The 21994-nt window shown below is 32.7% G+C and overlaps 1 protein-coding gene across 6 annotated transcripts in view; it reads left to right on the top strand.

Moving 5' to 3' along the window:
- Suco (SUN domain containing ossification factor) overlaps positions 1–21994 on the top strand; it is a 59220-nt gene that overhangs the window by 20346 nt on the left and 16880 nt on the right. For 2 of the 6 annotated variants that reach the window (XM_075988397.1, XM_075988398.1), the window contains exons 7-17: positions 394–517; positions 1266–1402; positions 1871–1938; positions 8554–8661; positions 9875–9980; positions 11582–11602; positions 11805–11860; positions 12287–12378; positions 13144–13209; positions 18356–18424; positions 19399–19489. In XM_075988397.1, coding sequence (XP_075844512.1) covers positions 394–517; positions 1266–1402; positions 1871–1938; positions 8554–8661; positions 9875–9980; positions 11582–11602; positions 11805–11860; positions 12287–12378; positions 13144–13209; positions 18356–18424; positions 19399–19489 — 938 coding nt within the window. The remainder of the gene's footprint in view (positions 1–393; positions 518–1265; positions 1403–1870; positions 1939–8553; positions 8662–9874; positions 9981–11581; positions 11603–11804; positions 11861–12286; positions 12379–13143; positions 13210–18355; positions 18425–19398; positions 19490–21994) is intronic. The other 4 variants (XM_075988394.1, XM_075988400.1, XM_075988396.1 and 1 more) reach the window with 3 other exon arrangements.

Here is a 21994-nt window from a genome sequence, read left to right as displayed (position 1 = left end):
TACATTTTTTTCTTTTTGAATAGAAATATTTTTTGAAAAATTTTGAAAATATATTTTTATTCCATTCAAAAGAAATACATATATATATATATATATTGAATGAGTAATGAATTTGCTTAGGATATAGAATTCTGTTTATTTTTTAAGATAAATTATGTTTATGTCACTAACATGTAAAGGAATGTATTTTGTAATGCTTGGAAGTTTCATTTCTTTTATATGAACTTGAATTTTTAAGTAAATTAATATTTCATGTTAAAATAGTTTTCATTACAAAAATTAAACTTTAATTTACTGTTGAAGAAACATTTGTGCTTACACTCATTATTTATTAATCTTTTTAAAAGATTAAAGTTTGTTGTTTTTGTTTTGGTGTTTTGGCATTTCTTTCAGAGCTCTGAATATACAAAGTCGGGAGAAACTGACCCTGCACCTGTCACAGGTCCCAAAGATCCAGAAGATATACCAACATTTGATGAGTGGAAGAAGAAAGTTATGGAAGTAGAAAAAGAAAAAAGTAAGGAAGCACTGGGATTTTATTAACTTTTTTCTAATTTTTTAATTATTTGAGGGAGCTCTTTAAAAATGCTCTTTTCTAAAAACTTCATCAGAGAGATTCACCACATGGCAGATTACCTGCCATTTACTGGTAGTGTACAGTTTTAACCTTAATTAAATTCCATTCTTAGAGATTATCCACTGATAGTAAAATAAGAAGGAATAATGATATCACTTCCGATTTATGGGAAAATAGAATGAGGAGAGTTTGGTCAGAAAGCTTTAAACATTTTGTATAAAAATTCTGAGTTAAGAACTGTTGATGTTTGAGTTAGAAGTAGAAAAGGTAAAGCATGAAAAGTCAGGCTTTATTCTATTCTCATGGATGATCTTCATTTTATGCTCTCAGACATAGCTCAGGTAATGTGGATTTTTGTAGTTTATTACTAATATGTTAGAGCACGTTGAATTACTAGTTTGTTAGTTTTGAAATAGGCCCCTGTGTGACCTTGGTCAGCCTTGAGCTAACAGTGAAGTACAAGCTGGCTTCACACTCATGGCAATCCTCTTTGCATGGCATACCAAATGCTGGGATTGCACACATATGCCACTATACCTGGCTTGAGTTTTCTCATTTATTTTAAAGCTGTATTTCTAAGAGTTAAAACCTGTTCATTTCTGGAAAACAGCCTGTTTGCTACTTTTGAGATCATTGTGTTGCTTGGGGATATTTTCATCATAATCATTATATATATGTTTATAATGAGGTTTGTCTACAGGTCAGTCGTTGCATCCATCTTCTAATGGAGGTCCACATGCTACCAAAAAGGTCCAGAAAAATAGAAATAATTATGCCTCAGTAGAATGTGGCGCCAAAATTTTGGCAGCTAATCCGGAAGCCAAGGTATTTATAGTATATAAGTTTTTAAAAAAGAAAATACAAGAAACTAGCAACTTTTTAAAAACAGACATTTATGATAACTGTCTTTTAGAGTTATTTTACAACTTTATTAATTAGTACATTATGCTTTTAAATACTTTGTAGTGTCGATTTTTGGTTATATTGGTTGATAACATTGCACCTTTAAAAGTATCATTTAATAACCTTATTTAACTTTTAAAATAGCTCATAAAAAGTTATTTTTCCTTTATAATAACAGACATTGTAAGTTTCAAAATGATAATTGATATAAGGCTAATTTAATGCTATAGCCTTAATGGAAAATTTTAACCATTTAGTTAAGTTTTTTCTCCTTATGTATTCCATCATGTGCTTATTTTAAAAGCCTAAAATACAGGAGTCTTGGAAAATTTTAGAATTAAAGTATTTTAAACTGTTTTTCTTTAATATATATTCTTTGCCTTGAAACAGAGCACATCTGCTATTCTTATAGAAAATATGGACCTTTATATGTTGAATCCTTGCAGCACTAAAATTTGGTAAGTAATGTAAAATTTTACAAAGTGTATTTTATATGTGTGCATTTTTTATTGGGGTAAGATTGCTATATTTATGTAATTTAATGGGCATTTATGATTTATTAGTATTGATATCACTTCCAAATTGAGAACAAACTTTTTCCTTTTAAGGAGGTAACAGAAGTGCTAACACTGACAGGCCTGATCAAAAGTACTGTTGGAGTTTTCTAGAAAGAGATAGAAAACTGAAGGAGAAATTCTTAAAAGAGTGTAATTCCTTTGCTGAATCTTTTTTTTTTTTTTTTTTTTTTTTGGTTTTTTCGAGACAGGGTTTCTCTGTGGTTTTGGAGCCTGTCCTGGAACTAGCTCTTGTAGACCAGGATGGTCTCGAACTCACAGAGATCCGCCTGCCTCTACCTCCCAAGTGCTGGGATTAAAGGCCTGCTCCTTTGCTGAATCTTGAAGGACACATAGGCAATGGTAGATGACTGGATGACTATATAGAAATAATTTAGTAGTGGCAAAAATAAGAGTAAAATTATGTATGACAAAAAATATAGGTATTATTATGATGAGGTCAGAGCATTAGTCTAGCTACAATCAGACCATTTGGTGCTGTATGTGTGTACTCAATTTGACAATGTGCATGCCTCCCCCACCCCATCCCGTGTGTGTGTGTGTGTTTCACTCAGAGTCTGTGTGGGCATACAATGCTTGCTCTGGATGGAGGTCTGGTGTGTTTTCTTTATTCATTCTCTACTTTAGATATTGAGGCAGGGTCTCTCAGTTGAACCCAGAGTTTGCTGATTCCATTATCTAGATAGCTAGCTTGCTCCTCGGATTTTCTGGGATTATTGGCAGTTCTCATACACACTCAGCTTTTACCTGAGTGCTGCGGATCTAAACATTGGTCCTCAAACTTGCCTAACACTTCCCCACTAAGCATTCTCCTACAGTTTAACAGTTTGTAAGACCTGTAGGCTAACATTTATTTTAAAGAAGTGACATTATCTCATTAGCATTTAAAAAAAGAATGGCCTACAGGAAAATGCAGTGGAAGTAGAGAAATGAGATGGAAGACTGTTCTCACAGCCTTGCTCTGAAATCATGACCTTGAGCTATATAATTGGCAATTTGAGTACAGAAGAGAGCACTCTATCTGAAAGACATTTAAGCAGGTAAAATTGACAGCTCTTAGTAATTTGGTATGTAGAAGAAAAAGCCATCTAAGAAATGCTCTATTATTTTGGCTTTACAGCTTTATAATTCTTTGATTAATGAATACTATAGACATGGGAACAGATTTATGGGGAAACAATACACTTTTATTACAATTTTATTTATTACTTATTTATTTTTGGTTTCTTGATACAGGGTTTCACTGCCTAGCCCTAGCTATCCTGGAACTTGCTCTGTAGACCAAACTCACAGAGATCTGCAGGCCTCTGCCTCCCTAGTGCTGGGTTTAAAGGCGCGCACCACCACTACCTCGCATATTGCATTATTTTATTATTTCTAAAAGCCAATTGAAGGGACTGGACATCTGACTCACAGCTTAAGAGTGCTTACTGTTTTTTTTTTTTAGAAGACTCAGATTTGGTTTCTAGCACCTACATGACAGCTCACAATCATCTGACTCCAGGCCCAATGTCTCCAACATCCCCTTCTGGCTTCTGGGTAGCAGGCAGTGTAGTGCACATAGACATACATGTTACATATTGTTACAAGCACTTTGCCAACTAAGCCATCTGCCCAACCTCTCTATAGTGTCTTTTGATGAAACTTTTCACTTGGTTTTGATCTCTCTGGAATTATTTCTTACATTGTGTTTAGAAAGAATTCTTTCCCAACTTCCTCATTTTCCTCTTGAGATAATTTTTTATTCAGTACTTTATTCTGTTTCTTAGCTTCAAAACCATTATCACAAAGTTTCCTTACATGCACTTTTGTTAAAATGCTTCTGTCCGTTGGTCAGTTCATCATTATTTGCATCAATTCCCTGTATAGCCTTTCAGATCTTAATATCTAATAGGGTAAATTATTGTACATTAGGACTTTTTATTCTTTTGCCTCTTATTGATTACTGTTGTTTTTAACTTTTCTTGTTGAACTCCTGATTTCCATTTTATTTTATTTGAAATTGTATTGAAACTTTAAATGATGGCTACTGAGTTTTTCTACCAGTAAATAAGCATCCTTATTGTTTAACATATTTAACCCTTTTCCATAACTTTTCTGAATTTTGTACCTCAGCAGCTTTTTTACTATTTTAAGAACCTCTGTTGATGGAAGTTTCTTTCCTTCCTGGTCCCACAGCCATTCAGTATCAACAAAATACACAGAGGCTTATATTAATTATAATCTGGTTAGCCTATTAACTCAGGATTTTTATTAATTAGCTTTTATGACTTAAATTAACCCATAATTCTTATCTGTGTTTAGTCACATGGCTTGGTACCTTACTCAGTGAGGAATTCCTATCTTGCTTCCCCTGTGTCTGACTGATGACAGCAGACTGAGCCTTCCCTCTTCCCAAAATTCTCCCAGTCTGGTTGCCCGTCTATATTTCCTGCCTGGCTACTGGCCAATCAGCATTTATTAAAACAATACAAGTGACATCTCTTTGCAAGGTACAAGAACATTATCCCACAGCAAACCTCTAAAAACTGTTATATGTAGAGATACAATTAATCTATTATACATAATCTATTATGTATAGACTATATTATATACTATAATGCACAATAATATATATTATTAATATTATATATTATTATATTAATGCACTGTACATAATCTTATGTATAGACTATATTATATGCTATGATGCACAATATTATATATTATATACTATATACTACATATATATGATATATATGTGTGTATATATGTATATGGAGAGAGAGCTGCCTTCTTTTTTTCTGTTGCTTACAGAAAGTAGTCAAGAAGCTTCTATATAGGGAATTCTATATAGTGTTACTATAAAGTAATCTTTTAAAACTTTCCAGTTCTCCTTATCACGTTGACTTTTCATCAACATGATGATGCCACCTTGAAAATTGCTGAATAGAAAGTGACAACACATTCTCAACTCATTCTGTATTTTAAAGGCAGTGCTGCTAACTTTGCACCTCTATTATTGTTTTTAAGATATCTTAGGAGTGTTTTGCCTGCATGTATGTGTACCACATGTGTGCCAGGTATCCTCAGTAAGGCCAGGAGGGGGCATTAGAGCCTCTTGAAGTGAAGTTACAGATGTTTGTGGGCTACCCTACGCTAGTTCTGAATGTATTTTGTAGCCCAGACTGATTTCATACTCAAAAATTTTGCCTTTTCTTTTTATGCATTGGGATACTGTACTATTCTGTCTACCTTATATTGTAAATATTTAATTTTTGGGGACTAGATTTTCTGTTCTTCTTGAGTTACCTTTTGTGGTAGTTAGTTTCTCTTCTGTAATATAAAATGCCTTTAAAAAAAAAAGCCAAAGGAGGAAGAATTTAATTTCACTTCAGTTTCAGTCTAAGGATCTAATATTTTGAGCCTGTTCATGATGAGCAGGAAGCAGAGACAGGTGAAAGGTCTGTGGGAAAAGATAACCTCCTAAAACTCAGCTCCTACTTTCTTCAAGTAGGCCCTATGTCCTGCTAGTTCATTCAGATCTAAATTCATGACCGGATAAATCCATCCATGAAGTTAGAGTCTTTATAGCCAATCATTTTTCAAAAATGTAGTAACTTGACAGCTAAGCCTGTATGTAGGTAAGACCTTACACTGTGGAAATTGTAGATTTAAACCAAGTTTTTGATAAATTACATATTGTAGAAATAAATTAATATTTTCAGTTTTATAATAAAAATTTCAAAGTATTGTCTTTCTTGCATCAGAGATCTATTCTTTTAAAAGTAGTATCTAATGTTTATGCTTCCACCTTTATCTTCATAAAGATCTTGTCATCGTTTATTTCTTCTGCCATCTCTTCTTCACTCATAGATTTGCCTAAGTCATGAATTTTATATATTTAGATTTGTAAGATTCCTGTGCTATAGATGCTTAATAGAATATATTGAAATTGAATTTGTTAGTATAGTTTTATACAACATTAGTTTAAATTTACACATTCTCTATGAGAAAACGAGAGATACAGTGTCGTGGACCAGCACCAACAAAAATACCTCTTGCCAGGGTATGGGTGTGGGGTTTTTGAAATATATGTAAAGAATATGAAGACGCATGAAAAATATAAGAACATAAACCACAGAAAGTACTGGGAGGGCATTTCCGTGAATTCTAAAAATTGTCCTCATTTATTTTTCCGTATGTTTTTATACTCATTACAAATGGGGGGCTGGGGGGAAAGGAACAAAAGACTATTAACATAATACAAAGGCCACCTCAAGCAATTAATCTTTAATGAGATATCAAATCATTAACATTCTGTTGTTTAGGCAGAGAAGCTGCTCTAGACCAAGTGGTTGAAGACAACCACTCACCAGGTGACCTCATAGTTACAAAAGAAGGAGCAAAAGTACATTTTCATATCCTGACCACCTGTCTGGATGGCATGGTCCTACTCATATGGACTATCTTAATGTCAAAAGTATTAAATAATCACTTCTTGTGTTGGGACATGCAACTATACTTGAGAGCCACTTTGAGCAACCTCCGACTCTGACCATCAGACAAGGTGGAAATAGGCATGCATTTTTGCGCTTCTACAGTATAGGTATAGTGAAAGATTGGCAAAGAAAAATCTGATAAGCTATAGTAACCGATGTACTAGTATTTCCTATAATATGAGGCTTTTTTTATTGGGGTTATATAGTTATTTAATTATGTTTTCCAAGTGAATTGACTTGATGGTGCATTTACCTGAAATATCTTTATATATAATATTTATGATATATTAATACAGTTTTTATCTTTGAAACAGGGGAACATTCTATGTAAAAAATGAGAATGGAAAAATTAGCTTGGTCTTAGAGAGATTAGAGATACAAGGATCATATCTAAATATAATAAAAGCAATATACAGCAAGCCAACAGCTAGCATCAAATTAAATGGAGAGAAACTCAGGAACAAGACAAGGCTGTCCACTCTCTCCATATCTCTTCAACATAGTTCTTGAAGTTTTAGCAATAGTCATAAGACAATATAAGGAGATCAAGGGGATTCAAATTGGAAAGGAAGAAGTCAAACTTTCATTATTTGCAGATGATATGATAGTGTACATAAGTGACCCCAAAAACTCTACCAGAGAACTCCTACAGCTGATAAATACCTTAAGTGATGTGGCAGGATACAAGATCAACTCAAATCAGTATCCCTCCTATGCACAAAGAATAAAGAAACTGAGAGGGAAATCAGAGAAATATCACCCTTTACAATAGCCAAAAATAACATAAAATATCTTGGGATAACACTAATCGAGGGAGTGAAAGACCTATTTGACAAGAACTTTAAGGCTTTGAAGAAAGAAATTGAAGAAGACCCCAGAAAATGGAAAGATCTCCCATGCTCTTGGATAGGAAGGATCAACATAATAAAAATGGCAATCCTACCGAAAACTATCTATAGATTCAATGCAATCCCCATCAAAATCCCAACACAATTCTTCACAGACCTTGAAAGAACAATAATCAACTTCATATGGAAAAACAAAAAAAAAAAACCCAGGATAGCCAAAACAATCCTATACAATAAAGGAACTTCCAAAGGCATTACCATCCCTGACATCAAACTCTATTACAGAGCCACAGTAATCAAAACAACTTGGTATTGGCATAAAAACAGAGACGTTGACCAATGGAATCGAATTGAAGACCTGGGTATTAATCCACATACCTTTGAGCACCTGATTTTTGACAAAGAAGCTAAAATTATATAATGGAAAAAAGAAAGCATCTTCAACAAATGGTACTGACATAACTGAATGTCAGCCTGTAGAAGAATGAAAATCGATTTATCTATATCACCATGCACAAAACTCAAGTCCAAATGGATTAAAGACCTCAATATAAATCTGACCACACTGCACCTGATAGAAGTGGAAACATACTTTTACGACCTTTTTTTTTCCCCGAAGTAGTTGTAATATGACATTTTACTATATTTGTAGGCCTCTCACATCCCCTCCTTTTTGGTGGGGGGGATGTCTAAGTGATAGGAAGTGAACCATTGATCTTAATCTTAATGGACATTTGCTGCTTCATTGTCCAGGAAGACCATAAATTTTTAACCTTTTCGGCTTAATATTTATTAGGACAGACATTTTTGCTTTTTTTCAATAACCTTTGCAAAATGTTAATATAAAGGTGACATTTGGGGCAGTGTTGCCTTCAGATAATTTTAAAGAGTATATTGCTGGATCAAAGACTTTCATACTCAGTATATATCAGATTATTCTTGCCAGTTTATAATGTCACAAATTTTTTTTTGTAAAATCATTTCATTAAAAGAAAGGTAATTTTAAGATGCTTGTCCTGATCAAGACATTTTTACTATGTGTAAGTTAGGTTACTAATGCTACTCTTTTGTTACATTTTAGTAACTTGTAGATGTCTAGTTTATACAGATGTTTAATATGAACCAGTTTGATTGATTTATTTAAGTAACTGTCTTATTTTCTTTTAAAGGTTTGTTATTGAACTTTGTGAGCCAATTCAAGTCAAACAGTTTGATATTGCAAATTATGAATTATTTTCTTCTACTCCCAAAGACTTTCTGGTTTCTATCAGTGACAGGTAAATAAATTCTTAAGTTATTTCTTAAAGAGTCCATGATAAAATTTCAGAATAAAAATTAAATGCACATGCCAGTCTGTTGTCTTATATTATCTTAGTTTTTATTTTAATATCAGTTTGTAGTAATATTTTATTGTGGGCTCGTGTTAATGATTTATCTTAGCTCTTGTAATATACAATCTGTTATGTTACTCCCTCATAAGTTGAAGACACAGATGGGGATTAGTTTGCTTAAGTCACATGATTAGTTATTTGGGAGAAGCAAGATTCCAATCTAGAACTATGTAACTTTTAATCATTATGTTTATTGCTTTCAGACAGTTCTTTAAAACTTACTAAAAACATGCTTCATTTTATATCACAATGTTTATTTTCGGTGAAGGGTTTCAAAAACTTGTTTTACTTGAATGATTATGGAAGAAATGAAAATCTTAAAAAATTAGAGAACTATATTCTGTTCCTGGTAATGAAAATTTACTATTCTTAGGATTTTAATATATTCTTTCCAGCTTTTCATGTGTATTTTTTATTCCACTAAAATGTGCATCTTCATATTTCTTACATCCTGAGACTTTTGTCTTTTAAGCATAGCAGTTTTAATTAGAATTTAATTTTATCTGACAGTCAGGGTGTTTATCTGCTCTACAAGTACATTAGTGTGCTAGTGATTTGCCGTAAGGGTTGTTGTGACGTCACTATGCGCTGCCATTGATATTGAAGAGTTGCAGTGGTCTTTCTTTTCTTCACAGTCGTTATTGTGTCTGTACAGCTTTTGAAAGCTTTCTCAAAATTTCTTCAGAATTCCATTTACTGTTTTGTTATTAACCTTTTTTTCAGATTACTCCCCCAATACTGTATGTGTTAGATGATAATACCTAGCTCTGAAAATTGAAGTATGCATATTTTTTAAAGATGAGAAGAGAGAACTCGGTATTTTGAGCTCTTTAAACATTACAAACAATAACAGGTGTAGAGTTTGAATGCTAGATTCCCTTTTAAAGAAATCAGCAATGGAGGATATCAGTTTAAATACAGTAAGATGTTGTTGTCCCTTGTCTTCTGTTTGTTAATATGATTGTTCAAGTAGCCCTTTTCAGTGAAGTAGAATTTGTCAGTTAAAAAAAAATTAACTTAAAGGCCTGTTTTGTTTAAATTCAATGTGCTTAACATGAGAAGAAGAACTGTACATGATACATTTATTTTCGTTTTCTAGATATCCCACAAATAAATGGATCAAGCTGGGCACTTTCCATGGTAGAGATGAGAGGAATGTCCAGAGTTTCCCTCTGGATGAACAGATGTATGCAAAATATGTAAAGGTAATCTTTATGCATATAGAACTATGTCTTTCCTGTAATGAAAATCTTATAGTTGTTCCCCCTGCTCATTTAGAAATCAGAGAAACTAAGAGGAAATTTATAGCATAATACTATTTAATTAAATACATCTTACTACTATGCATTTTTTATGAGACAGATGGTACTCTGACATTTTTATTTTCTTGGTAACCTAGAACAAAAAAAAATTATTTCTGGCTCTAATAAAATGCCAAAATATAAGTTTTGTTTTGGAGTTTTGTTTTTGTTTTGAGGCTGAGTCTCTCGTAGCCACCTGGCCTAACTGACCAGGTGCTGTGAAGTACAGTGGTGCAGCACCATGCTAGCATGCTTTAGCGTCTGTAAGTTGTCATCAACCTGGAATTGTATTCGATTTTGAGACTTAAAACATTGCTACTATTGGAATCTTTTAAGTAGGTCTGATCTGTTTTTAATTTTTAAAATCTAATTCAATTTTATTTTCAATTTATTTATGACTCCACTTTTTATATTCAGGTGAAACATTTTATGCCCATTTAGCAGTTTCAGATAAAAATTTAGACACATAACTATTTCCATTGCTTCCTTCACCAACTGTCTTGAGTTGAATTTAAATAATATTTGGAAGTTTCTGTGCCTCTCTTTCCTACCCCCCTTTTTCTGTAATAGAAAGTAAGAGAGGTTTCTTAAAGTACCATAATGTTAATAATAAGGCCTTTTAGAATTGCAGAACTTCTAACTTCTATTCATTCTTCTTTAAATTGTAAAAACTTATAGCTACTTGATTTTGTCTTCTGGGATTTTACTCTCTCTGTTTAAAGCATGACTCAAATTGATTTCTACAAATGGGTAAACTTGTAGTATTCCTAATTTCAGTATGAAAGTGCTAGATTCAATATTGAAAATGCAGTGGATAATTTCAGTATAAAAATTGCCATGTAAAACTCCCAATTTTATGGAGAAGAACTGTATAGAATGTTTTGAATTGTTTATGAAAAGTCTGAAAACCATTTGCTTGTGATTAGTGATCAGTGCTGTCTGTGCACACAAATTCTTAACTGGTTTCTGCTCCACTAAAGGAACTAAATACAAATAAACAAATTACTTTTTAAAATTTGCATTTTGTAAGTGAAGCATCTTTCACTTGTGTTAGTTATATATGAAAAACTTATGCTTTCCCTGAAACACATTCTATATAATATTTTAAAACCACCAGAAACACTTCATAGTAAACTAATTTGTTTAGTAATCTATACATTTATTCATAGATATATACATTTTAGATGGCAATTTAACAATGGTTTTAGAATCTTTTTTTAATCTAACAGAAAGCAATAGCAATGGCTATAGAAATAATTTCACTATTAACTTAAAGCTAATCTATTAACATGTAATCAGATTATGCTTTTCAGTCATTATGGTATTAAATGGAAATTATGACTTTTTTTGCTTCTGCAAAGAATTAAGAGTACTACAATGTTACCTGTCACAGTGCGTTGCCTTCTACACTTAATACCATATGGGTGCGGATACTTAAGTTACTTATGGCATGTTATCCAGACTTTGGAACTGATTCCTTTTTCTTTTCCTTTCTCTTGCTTCAGATGTTCATCAAGTACATAAAGGTTAGCAACCTTCTCTTTTGCAATATTGAATAACAGAGCATGGCATATTAATGCATTACATAAGAAATTTTCCAAAGCTTTACAAGTATTGATTGGGGGAAATGACTTTACTTTTAGAAATGCTATAATGAGAAGACTGAATATACTGCTCACCTCACAGATGCACTGCTGGTTTCCAAGTTCATCAACTTCTATTTTTCAGGTGGAGTTAGTATCACATTTTGGATCAGAGCACTTTTGTCCTTTAAGCCTAATAAGGTAATACAAAGCAAAATATTTCCTGTTTTTACAAGTGATATAAAAAAAAACTAATGTTTTTAAAGTGAAGAGATATGTTTTCTTATGTGAAGTTAATACTATAGAGATATAGGGTATTGAGCCTCCATTTAAATTTATTTTAGAAAAATACCAAGATAGTCTGAAAAAAATATTTTTTACTGTTTTTCTGTTACTAAACTTTCTGTTTTATTGCGTTGATAATACATAGAAGCACAGATTGGTCCTTATATTTCTAAATGCTTTGTTACACTTATATTTTAATGAAGTAGTGGATGAATAGTTGTAAGAAATACATTATTTTGATTGCAAAAGCTAGTGTTTGTGATCTTTTTACTCATGAGTTGTGAAGTGTTGAGCCTTAGTAACTTCTATTTTAATGCAAACCTTCAATGAAATTGTTACTAGGGTTTTCGGTACTAGCATGGTAGAAGAATATGAAGAAATTGCTGACTCCCAGTATCAGTCAGAACGTCAAGAACTATTTGATGAGGACTATGGTAAGTGATTTTAAGTAGGTGACTAGCGGGAATTTTCTTTCTTTTTCTTTTTTGTAATTCAATAGTAATGGATTACATAAATCAACAATTGTGGTCACTTTAGTTTATTTTATTGTTTTTAGCCCTAGTAACCAAATCTGTCTTAAATGATGTTCTCGTGTGAATGCTTTCTACCTTACATTCCAAACTCACCAGTGAGTTCTTTGTACCTTACATTCCAAACTCACCAGTGAGTTCTTTGCAATTGCGACTCTTTTGTAACACCAGCAATATAAATTTTGAGTATTCCCAATTCTGGGCTTAAAAATCTGTTAAACTTATATGATTCTGAAACAGCAGAAGTCACTATTGAGTTCTTTGCTATGCCCTGTGCCGTGTAGCAAGTACATTAAGACCACAGTCTTTTAGAAGCTCCTTTGAGTCTAGGTTTAATCCCCTGGCTACTTTGTTTACTGAAAATGGTATAAACTGTAATTTGAACAATTTAAAGTTTCTTTTGACATTTTCCTACAAAAAATACAAAGACATTTGCTAAAGGTTGGAAAATGTTAAAAATATGTTTAATACTTTTAGTCAGCATTACATGTATTTTCCTTGATTTACAGCGGGTAAAGGCTTCTGAACTTCTTTATGTGGACATGTTTTAGGTTTATAATTAATACTTACTATATAGTGTTTTATATTTCAGTTGACTGACAAAATATAGGTACTTTTAAATGCTTTTAGTAGAACTAGTTCTCATTAAAGTTATTTTTGTCTTAACAGATTATCCACTGGATTATAATACTGTGGAGGATAAATCTTCAAAAAATCTTCTTGGTTCTGCTACAAGTGAGTATTTGGGGTTTTCTATTTATATTATTAAAGTCTGTTTCTCTTGCTCTTCTTCTGACAGGCTGTTTGTTGCAATGTAGTTTAGAATGCTTGTACTCCCACTCTTGAATTATATTAGCTTTTGGATGGACTTTCCATGGAAATGAAATATAGTAGATGAAAAGGAGGAAAATGTAAGCATCAGATATCAAATTTGACAAGCTTACTGAAGAAAGGACTATAAATTTCTTGGGAGAAAATTAAGAAAGCAGCACACTAGTAAATTTTTTGTGAGTGAAGGCTTAGTAATCTATACTTATGCCTACTTTTCTGTTCAATTGCAAAAATATAAAAGCTGTTTCCAGTGTTCACCAATAATAGTAATAATATGATATGGTATACTTGGTGGTTTAGTTTGTTGGTCTTCCAAACTAGTGTGAACCTAGGGGTAGGCTCACTAAAGATACTTTTAGATAAATCCTACCCACTGGAATATTATTTTTGTGGTTAATACAAAACTTAACTAAGAATTTTCTATTTATTTAGAGATTAATAACTGTATAACTAAAGGTCATACCAGTGTGTGCAAACTTTAATAAACAGCTTATATGCCATTTATATGGAGTTGAGTCACTAATTCTTTTCATCTTTCCTTTTCTCCTTCTATCTCTTTTCTTCTCCATGGAGGATTAAAAAATTTAGCAGTCTCCTAGGGATGAGAATAAAAATACTAAAAATACCTGGGAGAGTAGAACCCATTTATGTAATGTTCATTACATATTAGTTCATTATACTTCATTTATATTTGTTTATTTTGTTTTCTTTCATATGTGAGGGTAAGCTCTATAACACTGAGCTTAAATCCTAGCCTCTGTTGATAATTTTTGGCCTTTTAGGTTTGAGCAACTATTTTCACTTAAGATCCAATCTTATTTTATTGCTTGTATAAAAATAGTGCTGTGATACAACATTATTCTAGGGGTGAAAAAAGATGGTATGTTATATATGAATTTTACTATGATTTTAAGTATATATTTATGTTACATAATAGTCATTATTCTTAATGATGTTAAGCTAGTTTTGAGGAAGCATCTTTTTCTTTTCTTTTTCTACATGGTTAGAACCAGTCTAAATGATCTTTAGCTTTTAATGGTTACCAGAAAGGAGAGGGCACAAGCGAGGTAGTTTTTTACCATAGTTTAGGTAAGAGAAGAAAACCCTGTTAATATTCTGTGTTTTATTTTTTTTCTTCCTATGGTGTTTGTTCACAGCTATCATTAAAACATATAGTTAGTTATATGCCAGTGTAGGACATTTTCCTGCATGTAGCCTGTCATATACTGTTTTAATTAATTATATATAGACTATTATTTTGGTCTAATTTTTTTTGTTGTTGTTAAATGTGTTAGTTGTTAACACTTTATTTTTTTCCTTTATGGGTTTTGAAAGGCAGTCTATTTACCTTTGTGTGTTCTGAGTATTCAAAGAATTTACGTAGTGAAATGATAGAGACAGGGAGACGTTACCTGATCTATAGTATGGAAATTAACTATTTACCTTTGTGTGTTCTGAGTATTGAAAGAATTTACATAGTGAAATGATAGAGACAGGGAGATGGTACCTGATCTATAGTATGAAAATTAACTTTTTGAAATGACATATACCTCTTAAAGTTTCAAAACGAGTGGCCCCAAGAACAGTCTTACTTTGCTGTCATGAAGTTTACTGACCTGGTCTGTATAGTCTTCTCTAAAGAAACAGGTTTGCCTTTGAACCTGACTAGGTACCTCCTCTATGATAGGATAGCTAACAGTGGAAGAAGTGCACAGCGTGTAGAATTAGTCTAAAGAACCCGTGTTTAACAATAGAATATCCAAGTTTTGCAGTTCTAAATGAGCTTGAAATCGGGCTTATGTGGAGCCCAGCGTTTTGGTGCTGAAAGTGGACCTATGGCTTTGCACATGTTAGGCCAGCACTCTATTACTGTATTAAGTTATCTTCCCACTCTTTAGATTTTTGAAACAAAATCAGTGTAGCCCAAGTTGCTTCAAACTTGCCATCCACCTGCCTCTACTTGTCAAATATTGAAATTAGAGATGTGGACCAACATACACAAACTTTTCCTTTTTAAAAATTGTACAGAATTTGTAACTTTGCTCTTAATAGAAAATCCTTTTTCCTTTATCTATTGGGTACATATTTAGTATCCTTTAATTGAGATACTTCGAACCAGAAGTATTTCACAGTTTAGATTTCATAATATTTGTGTTTGCATAATGAGATATCTTGAGGCTGGGATATAAACATGAATTTCTGTTGCAGCTTATGCACATAGCTTAAGGTAATTTTATACAGTATTTGTAGTGTGTCTGACTTTTGAATATGATCCATCATAGGAGGTCATATTTAAAATTTCATACTTTTGGATGTAAGAACTGTTAGTGCTCAAAAGTGTATTTTGGAGCATTTTGGCTTTCAGGCTTTAGAGTTTTGGAATAGGGATGATTACCCTATAGTTACTGTTCACAGAAAATATACATCAGCAGACATGCTTGATACTGTAGAATATTACAAAGGGAGAAATGGCTGTCATAGAGCAGCATGTGTGCATGCCTGTTTTGACAGCTCTTGCGACTTGCTTATCTTTTAGATCAGTAAGAATTCTCCCTAATGCTTCTGCTTCACTGGTTGGTGCTTTGCCTTGTAGATTTACTAGAGGGCCATCTACTTTGATACTCTTAAAAGCTTATCTTTTCTCTTAGATATATGTTTTGCATTTTATTGAAATCTCTGTATCTCCTAAACACATATGTACAGGTTAAGGACAATGCAGATTTTAAGTCAATGTATTTTAATTTTGATGTGGTAAAATACAATAGTTTGAACAACTTGGTGACTGAGTAAGTGGATTTTGTGTTGCCATTTTTTTGTGTTCCTATAAAGAGGAAGTAAAGTAATTACCGGGAGGGAACAGTACACATAGAAGGAGGTTGTCTTTTGGTTAGTTTATTTTGGAATATTGAAGCATAGACAAAAATTCCCCATTTCTGCATTGTAGACTAGGAAAGAGTTTGTATTCTGTAGCCAAAATGCCATCGAAGTATTGGAGGTGTTTGGTCACTAGGAATGTTTCATTCTTAAGGGAATAATGTGGGATGTATAACTTGCCCAACTCAGAGAAATGAGGGAAATTAATCTAGTCTGGGATTGTGCTTGATGCTACTTCTTTAGTAATTCTACAGAGATTTTAGTGGCTTATGATGATAAAAGCTGCCCACATTTGGCTCTAAGTGGGAATGATCAGAATAGATTATTTACAAAGTTGTTTTGTCTCCAAAGACCAAGAGGAGGGAGGGGAGAGGTAACGTTCTATGAACATAATGAAATTGTTTCTTTTAGTTAGATGAGCTGAGAAAATAGAAATCTCCCAGATTTTGCTTTTTTTTTACTAACCAATCTCCTAAAATGATGACAGATAAGTCTTAAGATGGAAATACTGTGTCTTATTGTTAAGCTATTAATAAAATTAAGTTCAAAATAACAAAAAATAAGTTCTTTATACAGATTAATGTAGGTGTTTGTTTGTTGAATTTTTAATGACCTAAATTGGAAATCTGAGATACAAGTTTACTTTGAATACAAGAGAATATAAAATTGAAAAATTTGACAGATGTGACTGAACTTTGGATGGCAGTGTAAAGCAGAGGATCATGTCCAAAGGGTGCTATTATTGGCATTCAGAGTGGGTTCATAAAGAAGCAGGAGTTTCCATTCCTGATGAGGTTTGTGAGGCGATGGGCATTCCTCTCATACCTCAGTTTAAGTATTGTCTAACGTGAGTGACAAAACAGGGCTAGGGCTGTACTTCTCTGTTCTACTTCTCTGTTCACCAGCTTGTCACATCCAAGGGCAAGACATTTAAAAGTGGCAGCCTTTGTGTTATTCTGATAAATAAAATAAGTACTTTTTTTGTTTCATAGGCAGATGTATAGCAAAATTACTCTACTTGGGAGTCCCCTTTAAAACAGTCAGAAGTCTTTTTCCCACCCTGCACACACATATATGAGTCTGACCACACTGAGCTGGCTTTCAGGCTTCTTGATGTGCCTTCTCTTAGTACTTTTCACATCTTTGATTTTTGTTAAAAGTGTCCTGCAGACTCTATGGATCACTTTTATGATGAGTCTAAAATGGATAACCTTGGGATGCTTAGTACAGCTTCAGCCTACTCAGTGCTTTAATAGAAATAAATGTATGACAGTAAAGAATTGACTTCAAATGGCAGTTCTCGGTAGACTGAGGAAATTCCTCTGAATATTGTTACATTATTAGAAGACTTCACACTCTGTCACCAGATTCTTGTGGAATTCTGCCATTTTTTTGCTTCTCATGTATTATATATGTCTTAATATAGAAATTGAGGTTTATACTATCTTTATTTGTTAGCTAAATATTCCCCACTGGGGGGAGATGGGCAAAAAATCAGAACAACCAACTTCACAAATTGTTCTACCTATTAACTTTAGTTTTGACTTTAAAAAATTTGAACTTTCCACAGAATCAAAGATATTGGGGGCTTTATACAACCCCCAAAACATTGTTTTGCCTAATTAGTTTTAAAAGTCATCAAAGGAATTTAATTGTGTATTACAGGTTTATGTAATCAATAGATAATTATATGATAATATAAAATTAATAATAGTAAATTTCTGCCTTTCTTTGGTTAATAATCTTCCCATTTTATTTTTAACCTATGTAATCACTCTTTAGAAATTGCTTTGTTTATATAAGTTTTTTTAACTATAGAACCTTTAAAAAACTGAAATATGAATTTTGAGCATCTCATTTTTTTCATGTTCCAGTCCAGGTTATATGTTGAACTGTAATTGAATTTTCTAATGTGCTAAACACAGTATTTCGTAAAAGATAGGAGGAAATTTTATTTTAAAAAACTGCATTCAAAATTCCTTCTGAACATTAAAATGTCAACTTACTCTGGTTAAAAATCTGTGTCCTTTATTGGACTTTGATAGGATATACAAAGGTAACTAACCCAAAGAAAAAGGCTTAAAGACCTTTATGGACTTTTTAAAAATTATATTAAGATTTTAATGAGACTGTTTAGGTATATTGGTATTGTTTTTCTGATTGAATTCTGTTTTAGATGCCATTCTAAATATGGTGAATATTGCTGCTAATATTCTGGGAGCAAAAACTGAAGACTTGACAGAAGGTACCTAATCATTTTATGCATCTTTAAAATAGCTGGAAAAAGGAAGTAATAAACCAATAAAATAGAATTTTCATTTAGAAATGGAGAGACCATTGAAAAGAATTTAGCAGTCCTCTATTAATCATCATTAATTGAACTTCACAGATTCTTTTGTTAATGAAAGATCTACAGCTGCATAAATTCATGAATTGATCCCTGCCCCCTCTGCACTCCTCTCTCACCCTAGTAGAATTGATCAACCCAGTTCATCACATCTGCTATACAAGTACTCTTCTATTGAGCATTATACCTAGGCTTTAAATTTTTTTTAGTTTTGAGACAGGTCTTATTAAATTGCCAGACTGGCCTTGAACTTAACAATCCTCCTACCTCAGTCTCTCTAGTGTCTGGGTGGTGGCAGGTGCTACCACCCTGCCCAAATGAACTGATACTTGATTCTTCTTAGCTATGACAGTAATAATTCCATGCCCTCATCTCTTTCCTGAGAATTTGAAGTCCTAGTGATACTTCGTATTGGTCTTTCCTTTGTGTAGCAGAAATATTAATGTAGTAAGCCATTTGTTTTAGAGAATGGCAAATAATATAATTACCAAAGAATAACAAACGGTGCCTTTTATTTTAAAAAAAAAAAAACACTAAGCCAAGTGTAAGCTTAAAAATTACCCATTTTGCTTCCTCATTTTCTAATAACTTTTTGGTCTAGAAGCATATTAATAATGTAAGACTATGCAAAATTTATAATATCAAATAAGTTAAGGAATAACATTCATTCTTTATAGTTGTAATCGTGTACAGTCGTGTCTTTCTAAGATAACTTAGATTTAATAGAAAAAACTCCTTAGTAGCAAATGTGTTTGACCTTTTTCTTCCCCTTCCTCAAGAGGCTAAAGCTCTTTTTAATTTGTTACAATAAAATATTTTATGGTACAACTTTTAAACATTGAACTCAAATGTGGGCATCTTTCTTAAAATAGGAAATAAAAGTATATCTGAGAATGCCACTGCCACAACTGCACCTAAAATGCCTGAATCAACTCGTGTTTCAACTCCTGTTCCATCACCTGAGTAAGTTATATTGTGACATTAGTTCTGTTAAAACAGAATTGAGTGTATTAATACAGCAAAGAGCTTGTAATATATATGCAGTCATCTATGAGAGCCTGAATCATAAGACGATATCCCTACAGCTACCTAGAACTTCAGTTACTTCTTTTCATTCCTGTATTTGTGTATTAAAAAATAGCACTGCGTTCCACACCACACATTGGTTGTTTTGGTATTATGTATTATTTTCACACATTGAATCTTTTTTTAAGAAAAATATTTCTTTACTGAAGGTGATTGTTCTAGGCTTGAGGATAGACTTCAAAGACTTGTGTTTTTAATTAATTTTGAAAACATTGTATATATGATATCCCTAGGGTAGCCAAAATATCTAGAGCAGTAGTGGTTTTTGAATTACATTTGTCACCCAGCAAATTAAGTTGTTCCCTTTCTCAAACTGATTTGTACGTTGGTTTTTTTTTTTCCCCAGTGGAACACTTTGGGCAGTGTTGTGTATATAGGTAACATAAAGTATCTTCATTTGAGGGGCTTTCTTACCAAAGACAGTATAGGTACATATTATTTGTAGGTACATATTATTTATAGTAGACAATAAATTTAGTTATTTGGCTGTTGAGTTGTGGTTATTGTGTAAAATCTGAAAATTTTTCTCAAGAACTCTAGTAGTGGGGCATATATAAATTTGAACTATTTCACAATAGTAGATAATCAGAATTGCAATGTATATGCTTTGAACTGTAATATCCAAACAGCATGATAATTAAAAAATGATGTTGTGGGGCTGACAAGATGGCTCAGTGGTTAAAAGCACTGGCTGCTCTTCCAGATGACCTGGGTTCAAACATTCCCAGCATCTACATGGCAGTTCACAACTGTCTGTAACTCAGTTCCAGGGAATCTGACACCATCACACCAATGTGCACAAAATTAAATAAATTATTTAAAAAATGATTTTGTGCTTTGAAGAGCAGAGTGAGATATTTATATTCTGAAAGTGGCTGAAAACATTTATTAGGTGATTGGAGTGAAAAATAAAGCATATGTGTTACTTATTCTTAAAAAGTCCTAAAATATGTATTAGTGATAGAGACATTCATAGTATTTCTTATTATCTGGGGGTATAATTGCAGTTTTTGATTTTATAACTAGGCTTCTTCAGTTAACTTTTTGGTTTTTCAGGACAGAGTTTCTCTGTTGCTTTGGAGCCTGTCCTGGAAACTAACTCTTATAGACCAGACTGGCATCGAACTCACAGAGATCTGCTTGTCTCTGTCTCCCGGGTACTGGGATTAAAGATGCGTGCCACCACCGCCCAAATTAGCTCACTGTTTTTAACAAATTAAACAAATTATTTATATACATATATATGTGCACACATGCAATCATGAATATTTGAAAGGGGATATTGTTGAGACAAACATCATCTCCCTATGTAGTTCAGCCTGGCCCCAAACTTGTGATCCTCTTTGTTCTTTCTCCCAAGTACTGGATTTATAGGTACAAGCTACCATATCGACTTTTATTATATATCATTGCATAGTAAAATTTCTTCATTTGTTAACTCTAATTTTTAAAAATGATTTTAGAGTAGTCACTTGGTGAGATAACAAAAAAGGCAGGACTCTATACACAATATTACTAAAAGTTATGGAAAGCTGTTATTTTCTTTTCCTATGCTTAAGTTTTTTTTAACTGTAACAGACTAGAGTATGTACAACAATATATAGCTAAACATTTTCTCTTCCCTCTCTCCAGACTACTCCTTTTTACTGTCATAGTTTGTTCAGTAACTAATAGATGATGTGCCCTTGAATATGTAAGAAATACAATTTGATACTAAATGGATCTATATGGCTATAGATAGCTCTTTCTGTTTAGAGAAGCATAACCTAATTGTTTTATCTTAACTGGTTAGTATTTTGCTCTCAGCAAAAATGAATGAAAGTCTCCTTAAATGCTCTTTGTCTTTCTTTTGTAATTGTGGTGACAGAAGTCTGTACTTGGAAACATTAACTGGTAGTAATTTTTTAAGTAGGAGATTTTGCATGTAAAGATAATTTAATTTTGGTATTGATATTACCTGAGTTCTTCAGGTTTTTCATTTGTTCTTTAAGATTGTACTCAGAAATCATCTTTGTCTCAGACAGAACCATGGGCACTGTAACTTTCTACTATTACTCCACCCTGCTAGGCCCAACCACACAGGTGTACTCTAGAGACAATGGTGAGGCAGGCTTAATGACATTGTTGGTTTTTTATGAGCCAAGACTTTTTATTAAAGTGGTCATATATTTGTCTTTTAGTAAGAAAACTAACTCAGATGATAAGATTGTATTTCCTTAAAAGCAGGCAGTCTTCTGTGTGTGTGTGGGGGGGGGGGGCAGGGGGATCCTCAAAATCTATAGAAATGTCATTGAGAATTTGAGCTACCTTCTACAGATGATATTAAAATCCTGGATTCTAGTTCTAGCTCTTGAGCATCTTAATTTCTAGTCTATAAAGAGT

Source organism: Microtus pennsylvanicus, chromosome 10, assembly GCF_037038515.1.
Source record: "Microtus pennsylvanicus isolate mMicPen1 chromosome 10, mMicPen1.hap1, whole genome shotgun sequence".
Lineage (NCBI taxonomy): Eukaryota > Metazoa > Chordata > Mammalia > Rodentia > Cricetidae > Microtus > Microtus pennsylvanicus.
This window is presented reverse-complemented; position numbering and strand designations above follow the sequence as displayed.